Source organism: Choloepus didactylus, chromosome 1 (genome assembly GCF_015220235.1).
Source record: "Choloepus didactylus isolate mChoDid1 chromosome 1, mChoDid1.pri, whole genome shotgun sequence".
In the NCBI taxonomy this organism is placed as follows: Eukaryota; Metazoa; Chordata; class Mammalia; order Pilosa; family Megalonychidae; genus Choloepus; species Choloepus didactylus.
In genome coordinates, this window is record NC_051307.1 from 248,943,760 (window position 1) to 248,955,990 (window position 12,231).

The 12,231-nt window shown below is 43.1% G+C and overlaps 1 protein-coding gene across 2 annotated transcripts in view; it reads left to right on the top strand.

Annotated features, from left to right (window-relative positions):
* Positions 1-9,619: 9,619 nt before the first annotated feature.
* TXNRD3 (thioredoxin reductase 3) overlaps positions 9,620-12,231 on the top strand; it is a 63,834-nt gene continuing 61,222 nt past the window's right edge. For both annotated transcript variants that reach the window (XM_037803423.1, XM_037803428.1), the window contains exon 1: positions 9,620-9,961. In XM_037803423.1, the coding sequence (XP_037659351.1) occupies positions 9,803-9,961 (159 nt within the window). In that variant the 5' untranslated portion in view covers positions 9,620-9,802. The remainder of the gene's footprint in view (positions 9,962-12,231) is intronic.

The window sequence follows — 12,231 nt, forward strand, 5'->3', positions numbered from 1 at the left end:
GCTGCTGGCACTCCCAATAACATAGAGAGGTGACACATGCTGAGTGTCCTGTACTTAGTCCTTCTATACAGGTATCTAAACATAGTGCTAGATTAAAATGTATTGCCATTTGTGATTTGATTGCCAATCTGAACCTGTGACAAACATTGGTGGCATTGCATAAATACTACCAGAAAGGGTGTGAGGAAAGGAAGACATAAGCAAATTGAAGGCAAAAAGCATATGTCACAGATGAATCACCCAAGCAGACATTGTATTCGGGTAAATAGTTCTCTAAAATTTCAAAGAAGCTAGAGAAAACATTGTCTGTCTTGAAAAAGAACAACCAAAACAAAAACAGACAACAATAAAAAACAAAGGCTGGGACCTCAGGAAAAAGTTACAAAATTTCAGATAAGAGATAATGAGCCCAAAGAAGGTGGTCAAATCTTCAAAAGGAAGCCAAACAGCCCAGGAGAGAAATTAAAAATTGAAATAAAGGTTGTGTAGAGCAAAGAAACAAAACCATACAGCAAATGTATTCTATATCCAAATAATTGTATATAGAATAGAATAACACATATAAAGTTGATTGAAATCATAGTTAGAGGTAGAGTAAATAAACAAGAAGAAGCACAAATTAATGGAAAATTTAAATAGGAAACAATAAACTATGGCAATAATTAAAGAGACATTATATATGAAAAGAAAGGAAATCCAACCATATGCATAATTGGTTTTTCTGAAAATGAGAACAGAAAAAATAAAATAGAAAGATATCATAGAGGAAAATATTCTTAAAGTAAACACATGTCTGGATTTGCATCTCAAATGATCACACCAATATGTAGTCGGGTGAATTTTCTGAATTTCAAGGATAAGGAAAATATAAGATAGGCTTCAACAGAAAAAAAAAAAAAAACCACAAAACAGGTCGTGGTATGTGGTGGTCTTAAAAATATGTCCACAAATTCTTTGCTAGTCTTCTTTTCAAGAGATAGAGCTTATTTCCTCTCCCCTTGAGCATGGCCTGGATTAGTGACTTATTTCAGGTAGTAGAATGCAGCAGAAGTGATGCGGTGTCACTTCTGAGGTTAGGTTATAAAGACTGACTTCTGCCTTGGGTGTGCTCTCTCTCTGTCATTTCACTCACTTACTCTAGGGAGAGTCATCTGCCATTGGACACTCAAGAAGCTGATATGAGTGACCCACATGGTTAGGAACAGAATCCTGTCAACAACCGCATGAATGAACTTGCAAGCAGATTCTTCAGTCCCAGTCAAACCTCTAATGATTGCAGCCCCATCTGACAGGTTGACTACAACCTCATGAAAGAAGTTGAGCCAGACTCATGCAGCTAATATGTTCCTCAATTTCTGACCCATAGGAACCATGAGATAAATATTTTTGTTTATGCTGCTCAGTTTTTGGTTAATTTGTTATTTGGCAATAGATAACTAACACATGTATGAGAAGGAACACTCATTGTTCTTGGGATTTTCTAATCCATACTTCATTCCAGAAGATAGGGAACAAAATCTATAAATATCAGAGGGAAAGAATGATCTAAGAATTTTAGGACCAGTTAAGTTGCCCAGGCATGTTTGTAATAGACAGGCATCCTTAAGCATGTAAAATATCAGGGCAGGAAACAACCATGACCCTTTTTGAAAAAAATTTTCTTGGGATAATTCAAACCAAACAAGCTTTGAACAACCAGCAAGAACTGGCAGAAACATCTTTCTACAAGTTTCTGAAAACAGTTAAAAGACTGTGGTAAAAGAGTGGGTTCAGAATCAAGAAAAGGGCCACTTAAAAACCATGGCATCTTGTGGCACCCTGGCTGGCCCTTCTACCATCCCTCACTGACTTGGCACAGAACTGGCCTGCATTCCCAGTGTGGATATGTGGTTCCAGAGAGAGCAGGGTAGCCCTCTGGCACATATTGGGAGCTTGTATGCCTGGCCCAGTCTTTCTGGTGATGGCCTGAGGGATTTGCCTTCCAAGAACATGCCCTGTGTGAAGAAGGTAGTTTACAGAGATTTCCTACAGAATACTGTGGGAGAACAGTCAAGTTGTGCTGCCTGGAGCAAAGAAAGTGCAGGGCAGTGCCCAGGACCATGAGGAAGCTGTTTCCTAGAGAAGAGGGGACATTTGGAATGTTCTAAGTGGGGGATTTCTAAGAGCCATGCATGCATGCCAAGACAAGACTCATTTGCAGAAAGGATCAGAGCAGCCCCTATGCTTTGGCCTAGAGCTATTCTCTAAACTCATTGTATGGATAAACCCTGAAGGAAAGCAGTCACACAGGTCAATCTGCAAAGACTGGGAAGGTGTCTATTTTTGTGGTTGTTCCTTCTTCTTCTTTTTGTTAGCTCCTGGTGCTAAAGGAAAGCTCTGTTTTGACACTAGCTGAATACAACTTAAGGAATAGATGCTTCAGATTCTAAATTCCAGTTTTAATACATTTAAATATCAAAATGTCCAGGTTTCAAAAAAAAAAGTTAAAAACGTACAAAGCTCAATAAAAATGAATTTAAAAAAAAACATACAAAGAAACAGGGAGCCATGGCCCAGGCAAAGGAGAAGATTAAAGCATTGGAAGCCATCAGTGAGGAAGACAAGACCTGGGACATACAAGAGAAAGACTGCATAAAAAATGGCCTTAAATATGCTTAAAGAGCTAAAGGAAAACATGAACAAAGAACTAAAGCTCAGGAAAACAATAGATGAACACAAAGAGAATATAAATAGAGAGATGGAAATTGTGAAAAGCAAACAAACAGAGCTGAAGACCGTAGCAACAGAAATTTAAAAATCTGTAGAGGAATTCAACAGCAGACTGGAGCTGGCAAAAGAAAAAGTCCGTGAAGTTTAAGATAAGGGAATTGAAATCATTTAGTCTGAGAAAGAGGAAAGAATGAAGAAAAATGAACAGAGCCTGAGGGACTTGTGGGACATAAAATATGCGCTTTATGGGAGTCCCAGAAGGAGAAGAAAGAGAAAAAGAGGCAGAGAGAATATTCAAAGAAATAATGGCCGAAAACTTCCTAAATTTAATCAAAGACAGGAATATACACATGCAAAATGCTCAATGAACTCCTAACAGGATAAACACAAATAACCCCACACTACAACATATTATAATCAAACTGTCAAATGTCAAAGATAAAGAGCAAATTCTGAAAGCAGCAAGAGAGAAGCTACATGTCATGTATAAGGGAGCCTCAATAAGATTAAGTGCTGATTTCTCACTGGAAACCACGGGGACAAGAAGGCAGTGCAAAGACATATTTAAAGGGTTGAAAGCAAAAAATTGCCAACCAAGAATTCTATAATCTGCAAAACTGTCTTTTAAAAATGAGCAAGCAATTAAGACAGATAAACCAAAGCTGAGGGAGTTCATTACTACCAGACTTGCCCGAGAAGAGATGCTAAAGAGTGTTCTGGAACTTGAAAGGAAAGAATAATAGAAAATAAATCAATACAGCATGAAGAGAATAATGTCATAATATGGCAATGTAAGACATACCCTGAAAAAACTTCCCCCAAAAGTCAGTGTATAAAAGGTGAAATCCCATTTGCTTAGAACAGAGGATGGTAGAGACTAGAGAAGGAGTTCACAACCACTGAATCATAGAAAAGGAAAAAAATAACATAGGAAATTCCACCCATGACCCACCTGTCACTCTTCTTCCCCTTACTCGGTCCCGTGCAGCTTGGGAGTTGCTCAGAGGCAGCAGCCTGGGTCTCTCCCTCAGGGGACATGTTATAGAGCCACTGACAGCAGCAAGTTAGAACACATACACTTCTAGGCCCAGGGACCCAAATCTGCAGAGACCCAGGGAAGAACAACAAGCAGCTGAGGAGATCTGCATGCAAAAGTGCTGGCAGAGGAGGGTGGGGGGAGAGAGAGAGAGGGGGACCACATAGTATAAATACTGGTAAATGGTGTGCTCACTCAATTCAGTTTGTACACTTTGGATGGATTGTATGGTTGTGAATATATCTCAGTAAAACTTTATTTTTAAAAGTGGGGGGCGGGTGGTGGGCATGAATGGGGAAGTGGTCAGCTCTAAAGAGAGTACACTTCAGCTGCATTTGGTGAAATAAATAGCAGCTAAGAGTTGGAAGAGTTTCCAGACATAGAGACCCACAGAAGCAGGGCACAGCCTGGGGTATTTGGGGGAACTGCTCGCTGATCCACAGGTGGGTGGAGGTGAGGGAGAGTACAGTGAGCTGGGGAGAGTGAGCTGAGGCAAGATGGCTCAGACCTGATTGACTAGCTGTTTAGGAATGCTCCCGGAAGGAAAGGAGAACCATGGACTTTGATTTCAGGCAGGAAATAGGTGGGAAATAAGAAGGTTTGTTGAAAAAGTGGACAGAGTGCCCTATTGGCCTGAATGAAGGTCAGAGTTTGGAGCAGTAGAATTAGAAAGGAAATAGACCAAAGATGAAGTGCCTTTTTTTTCCTGCTTAATGTTAGTTACTTGTTATTCTCTCTTCATCTCTTAATCAGGTTTGCCAGAGTGTTGTCTTTTTAACTTATCTTTTCCAAAGAAACACCTTCTAAGTTTATTGATCAGATCGATTTGTTTGGTGGTTGATTTCATTAAATTCTGCATTTTCTTTAATGAATTCCTTTGTTTTACTTTCCTGGAGTTCATTTTGAGTTGTTTCTTTTTTTTTTTTTTTTCCCTATTCCATAAGTTGAACATTTAATTCATGTGTTCTGTTTTAGAAATAAATATTAACTTTGCAAAAAATAATACATGCTCATTATTTCTTTAACCTTTTACTTCAAAATACTTTCAAACTTAGACGATGGTTACAAAAATAATACAAACCCCATAGAGAGAACTTCGAAATACCTGAACCTCCCTGTGCCAGTTTGGATGTTTTATGTCCCCCAAAAGGCCATGTTCTTTGATGCAGTCTTGTGAGGGGCAGATGTATTACTGTTGATTAGATTGGAATCCTTTGATTGAGTGTTTCCATGGAGATGTGACTCAATCAACTGTAAGTGAAATATTTGATTGGATAATTTCCATGGAGGTGTTACCCCGCCCATTCAGGGTGGGTGTTAATGGGATCACTGGAGTGGTATAAAGGAGTTCACAGACAGAAGGACCTCAGAGCAACTGACAGTGACATTTTGAAGAGGAGCTGCAGCTAAGAGAGGACAAAACGCCCCAAGAGCAACATTTTGGAGAATGCCGTTTTGAAATGCAACCTGAGAGCAAGCAGATGCCAGCCATGTTCCTTCCCAGCTAACAGAGGTTTTCTGGATGCCAATGGCCTTTCTCCAGTGAAAGTACACTTTGCTGATGTGTTACCTTGAATACTTTATGGCCTTAAGACTATAACTTTGTAACCAAATAACCCCCCTTTATAAAAGCCAATTCATTTCTGGTGTTTTGCAAAAGGGCAGCATTAGCAAACTGGAATACCCCCCATACCCATCTCCACCAATTTTAACATTTTGCCACATTTACTGTATCTTTCTTTCTCACTCCCTCTTTCTACCTCTCTCCCTATTTCTATTTCTCTATATGTCTGTCTGTCTCTTCACCTATCTATCAATCCATGTTCTGAACACTTGAGAGTAGGTTGTATTCATCAGGCTCCTTGAACACTTAATGCTTCCATGTATTAATTTCCTAAGAATAAGGATATTCACTTATGTAACTACCTTAACTGCACTTATCAAGTTCAAGAAATTTGACAATGATATAAAGCTGATAGTATATTTTCCAATTTTTCATATGTCCACTAATGTCCTTTGAGCCTTTTCTCCTCCCATGTTAGATCCAATCCAGGATCATGTATTTCATTTTATTGTCATTGTATTTTTAGTTTCTCTTTTTAAAAAATTTAATTGCGGGAAATTATTACAACATAAACTTTCCCATCTCAATCACTCCCAAGCACACCATTCAATGGGATTATCACATTCACAATATTGTGTACCCTCACCACCTTCCCTAATAAAACTTTCCCACTTTTCCCAAAACAAACCCTACACCCATCATATTAATTCCCCATTCCCCTACTCCATCACAATTGGCAACATGTACTTTAATTTCTGTCTCTATGAACTTGCATAGACTCCAATATTTTTCTTTGTAGTTACCATGGGGCTTAAATTTAATATTCTAACATCTTGTTTGCTTCAATACCAACTTAGCTTCAATAGCATACACAAGCTATGTTCCCATACCTCTCCATCCCCCATCTTTATGTAGTTCTTATCCCAAATTACATGTTTTATAAGTCCAAGGCCACTGATTTATCCTTACATTTTATGCATTTGCTATTTAGATTCTATAGGAAGTAAAAAGTGGAGTTACAAATCAAAAATACAATAGTACTCGCAATTATATTTATCTCTTCACCAGAGATCTTTATTTCTTCATGTGGTTTTATTCATCAAAAAAATTTTATTGGAGAATTTGTGAGTTTATAGAACAATGATGCATAAGATATAGGATTCCCATACAGTACCCCAGCACCAACACCGTGTGTTGGTGTGAAACATTTGTTACAAGTGATGATTGCAGATTTTTGTAACTGTACTATTTTTTTAATAGTAGTTACCTTTGTTACAATTGATGAAAGAATATTAAAATAGTCCTATTAACTATCATCCATATCTTGCATTAGGTGTAATTTTTCCATATACCACCTGTTATTAACACCTTGTAATAGTGCTGTACATTTCTTATAATTCATGAAAGAACATTCTTATATTTGTCCTAATAACTATAATCCATCATCCATAATAGAGTTCACTGTGATATGCAGTCCTATGTTTGGTCTTTTAATTTTTATTCTAGTAACATATATGACCTAAAATTTCCCCTTCTAATGACATTCACCTATATAATTCAGTGCTGTTAATTATACTCACTATAATGTGCTACCATCACCACCATCCATTTCCAAAACTTTACAATCAAAGCGGAACAGAAATTCTGTATAAATTAAGCATCAACTCCCCATTCTCTAACCCTAATCCATCCCCTGGTAACCCGCATTCTAGATTCTAACTCTTGGTCCAACTTATTTTAGACCTTTAGAATTGCTTGTGTTTGATTGGATAGTTTCAGCTCTTCTCCATCTGATTCTTGCCTTGGATATGTGGTGTAATTTTAAAGATTGCACTATTTGTGCAATTGTTCCATCCCTGGAGAAAGCTTCCCTTTCTCTATTCCTTCTCTGGGAATCTTGATCTGTTCTGTTTGTTTTTGTTTTGCCTCTATAATTTTTTTTTTTTTATTCCTTTCATTGCCACTAGCTGCTTTTGTCTGGAGGGCAAATTCTGGGAGGAGGTTCACCCTGGAGAGGCCTTTCCCAAGTCAGTATTTCCCAGCCAAAACAGGGCCAGGGACCCACATAGCAGGTGCAGACCAGCTCCAAAGAGTCCTGGGGAGAGGGTCAGGAAAACTGCCAAAAAGCCTTTTTGAAGACTCCCTGAAGTTGTGCTTTCCTGGCCTGCCCAGCAGATGGTGCCCTTCAGCAAACTGTTCCTTGCAGCCCTAGGGAGGCCCTGTGCCTTTAAATCTCCACCACCTCACCCGTGTTGAGGTTGGGGTTGAAACAGTGACTGCAGGCCATCCCTTTCCAGGGTGGGCTGAAACAGCAGCTCAGAGCCAGGACTCCACTATCTGAATTCGCAGATCAAAATTCGTGACCAGTGCTTGGCCATGTTCCCCCTAACCCCAGACCCCATTCTTGCAGAAAAGAACTTCCATGTCCCTCTCCTTCTGTAACAGCCAGCTGGGGACTGGACTCCCAGGAGGACTGCTTTGTGATGGGTATCTGTAGCTGCTATGGAGTGAGCTACTCACGGTTCTTTATCAGTTTTTCAGTTCTTCCTCCTGCTCTTCCCTGGATGTTGTACAGGGCTCTCCTGGTCTCTGGAGCCCCAGGACAGTTGTTACAGGCAGTTCCTGCCTGTCCACCAGCTGTTTCTGGAGGAGGAAAGGTTCTTGGAGCTCCCTACTCTGCCATCGTCCCCAGAAGTTCCCTCTGTGCCCCTTCATTTCTGACATCTCTCCCTGAAAGATTCTGATCTCCTTGAAGGCAGATGCTGTCATTCATTTCCTTGTTCCCTCACACATTGCACAGCAGTAGATGCTCCATAAATGCTTGTGGAATAAAGGCATGAAATGGGTTACACAGGTCTGGGGTGGGAGGAATGGCAGGGCACATGGCCCCTGTTCCACCTACCCGATTTGGAGCTCTCTGGATGAGCTGGGTGGGAAGGAAAAGGATTTGAGACCCCAGCCTGTCACATGGGGGCAGGGGGGAAACAAGTTAGGACAATATATGTGCAGTAATTTGTGACCTGTCTGAGGCACTCATTCATCCATTCAGTAAAAACACAATGTGCGCGAACTCTGAGCCAGGCAGTGTTAGATTTGGGTATAGAGTTGTGAACTAGTGTGATAAAGTCCTTCCCTTATGGAGTTTATGTTCTGGTGGTGGTGACAGGAGTGTGTGAGTTGGTGTGTATGTGTATGTGTGTGTGGCAGACAAAGTAAACCAGTGACTACAGAAGATAATTGCACATAGCAATAAGTGTGTCATGAAGCGACTAGAACATTTTAGATGGACTGCAAATGGCTCTCTGGAAAGGTAACATTTAAGCCATGACATGGTTGACAAGGAGCCAGGTTTGCAAAATAGGAGTGAGGGGGATGTAGGGCGAGGGGAGGAAAGGGGAGAACATCCCAGGCTGTGCAAAAAGCAGGAACCAGGCCAGGGGCGCTGGTCTCTCCTTATTGGGGTGACCGTGTTTGTTTGTTTCATTCACTCCCTGCGGCGCCGCGGGCTGTAAGGGACAGTGGGCAAGTTCAGCCCTGAAACATCCCCTCTCAAATGATGGATCTGGGCTTTCTGTTCTGACACAGATGGTGTCAGGGACCCTTTGTTAGGAGAGGCTCCAGAATCCTATGTAGCTTGGGTGGTAACCTAAGAAACTCATCTTCAAGCTGCGTTGTGACGGCGAACGCGATGTTTTCACTTCGCTTGTGTGATACAAACATTTTAAAATAGCAAGCTTTCCTAAAGAAGGCTTTAGTCACACTTTCCAAAAGACCGAGACGTCCATCCTCAGGGAAGAATATAGCTGGTTTGTTTTTTTTGTTTTTTTTTTTTTTAATAATCTTCATTTTATTGAGATATATTCACATTAGCTCTGTTTTTAAGGTGGCTTGAGGGGGCTGGTAGAGATTATTAGGAGCGGAAAGTCCTGCACGCATGCCACCCGTGGGTAGCACCACAGAGACGAGGTGACCCAAGGATGCGCACACAGCATCCGGATGAGACCACGAGCCGGGAACCCGACCCTACCCAAGGGCAGGCGGCGCCTGCTTCGCTGCGGGCGGGGAGGCCTAGTTCGCATGCGCTTGGCGGGGGGGGAGCAGCTGGCGCGGGACTTGGGTGGAGCCGCGGGCGAGGAGTGGGCGGGGCGAGCGGCCGGGGCGGGGCGTAGCCGGAGCCGGGGGGCGAGGCGAGCAGCTGGTGGGGGAGTGGACGCAGCGAGCGGCAGGGGCGGAGCGTGGGGCGAGGCGTGGCGGAGCCGGGGGCGGGGCGAGCGGGCGGGCGGGGCGGGGCGGGGCCCTCGCGCCCGTGGCCCTTTCCTGGCGCCGCCGCGGTCGCCTCTGCTATCCGCAGAGCGTCTCCGTCCCGGATCAGGCCCCGCCGCGCCGGGAGCAAAAGCAACACCCTGGCGCAGCGGCCGACGCCGACGTCGCCGCGGCTGGCGAAGGGGGCCGCCGCCCCCAACCGCCGCCTGGTCGGCGTGCACGGCGAGCCCATGTCGTCGCCCCCGGGGCGCCGGGCCCGCCTGTCACCCCCCGGGACCAGCCGCCTGTCCTCGGAGGCCCGTGAGGATCTGCGGCAACGTCTTTTGGGCCTCATCGAGGGCAGCCGGGTGATGATCTTCAGCAAGAGCTACTGTCCGCACAGCACTCGGGTAGGCGGGGGGCCGGGGCTGGGCCGCGGGGTCTGCCCCACGGGGAGGGGACGCCCGGTCGGCGAGGGTCCGCGTCCACTCTTGTCATGCCAGCTCTCGTCTCGCCCTTCCTCCCGCGCTGCCCCTCAGGGACTCCGGGGCCGAGCGCCCCCAACTATCGGTTCTCGGGATTCGAACCCGGGGCCAGTCTGCTGAAGCGGGCGCGTTCCCCCGACGTCAGGCAGGGTGGGAAGGAGGTGCCGGGAGCTGGGCCTTCGCCTCCGCCACACACCGGCACCCATGTGAGAGGCGCGGTTGCACCGCCAGCGGCTCCCGGAGCAGCTCCAACTGCCAAGACTTTCTCCTCAGGTTCCCCGGGGAGGGTTAGCCCGTCTCGCCGTCATTTACTGGGTTCAGAGGCCTACTGGGTTAACCTTCCGCCCTCTGCCTTCTGACCTTTAACCTAAGGACAATTGTGGCTTGATAAAAGAAGAGTGCCTGGAGAGGCAGCGACTTCGGGGTCGGTTAAGCCTGCATCCAAGTCACCTTATTTCCCCCTGCTTCCTAACCGCGTTGACCTTGAGCGGGTTATAGTACTTGGAGGAGCCCCTGGGTTCCTCTTGTAAAATGAAGATAAAGGAAGGTTGAGGGGATGATAGGAGGTGATGGGTGATTTCAGCTACCTGCACCCTTACCTTCACATTTGTGGACTAGCTAGGGAGCTGGCGGATGTCTGTGGGCACACGTGTTCTGACTTTAAAATTAGCCCACTTAGAAATCAACCTTTGGAAGATGGAGGAACTTGGGATATTTTGACACTTCATTGGCATGATCAGAAAGTTGAAATAGTAGTACATGAAAGACTATGAAAAAGCATAAACTACTGTCTTAAGTTAAGTTGGTGGAATCATAGGTTATGTTTTTCAAATTTATTTTAAGTTTACATTTGTATATATAAATATAGTTATATATTTACATAGCTGTAGTTTCTTAGACATATATGTCATGTATGCACATTTAAAAGAATCATAAAAGAACCCTTATACCCTAGAAGCCTTTGCCAACACAGAAAATCTTAGGACAAATAAAATTTTCCATTTCAGGAATGTGGCCAGTATTTTTGGATCCCATTACCTAATTGGACAGCTCTGATTATTAGTTTTTTGTTTTTTTTTTTAATTAAATTGAACCAAAATCTGCCTCCTGGAAACATATACTCACTTTGGGGGTGAATGTTGCTCAAGTGGGCACATTTTAAAACCCTGTTTCTACTTGGATGACAGATCTTATAGTATTTTCCCTGAGTGTTTTTCTTGCGTGGCCAAGCAGACCACTTTCTGTGGGGTATTCATATTTATTTTTATACCTTCCCCTTCACTATCAGGGTTGTGCAGTAGTTTGGCTGTGACTGTCTTAAATGTATCACCCCAAATTGGACATCATGTTCCATGTAGGTACTTATGCAGTTAAATGGAGAAGTAAGTTCCTTGACTGGGCCACTGATGTCATTCAGTGAGCTTTACTGGCTGCTTAGTGTTGTGGGGACACAAAAATAAATCAGCCGTGGTCTTGCCGCTCAAGAGCCCATAGTCTGATGAGCTGTGAACAACCAGCTATCATGTACAGAAAAGAAGTGCCTGTGAAAACAAGTGCTGTAGGAAAGAAAACAAAAACCATTGCTTCTGTGGGTGGGTCAGAAAATAGGATTTGAGGAAATGATATCTAAACTCATTCTCTAGGGATAAATTGGACATCTGTAGGTACGAAGAGGACCCAGCCAAGGAATTAGTATAAGCAAAGGTAGGAGATGATAAAATGAAAATCATGAGGCTGAACAGAGAGGGTATATGAAAGGAAATCTGGAGAGTAAAGTGAAGTGTAGTCTCAAAACTGTATTGAAGAGGGTTTAAAATACTCACTAAGAAGCATGGACTTCCTGTAGGCAAAGAAAAGCCATATCAGACTTTATTTTTTTCATTTTTTAAATTGAGATTGTTCACATACCATACAATTATCCAAAGATCCAAAGTGTACAATCCATTGCCCATGGTACCAACATACAGCTGTGCATCCATCACCACAGTTAATTTTTTTTCAATTTTTAGAACATTTTCATTACTCCAGAAAAGAAATTAAGACACACAAAAAAAGGAAACTCAAATCCACCCATACTCCTAACCTCCCCCATTATTGATTCATAGTATTGGTATAGTACATTTGTTACTATTGATGAAAGAATGTTAAAATACTATCTGTAGTATATAGTTTGCAATAGGTATATATTTTTTCCC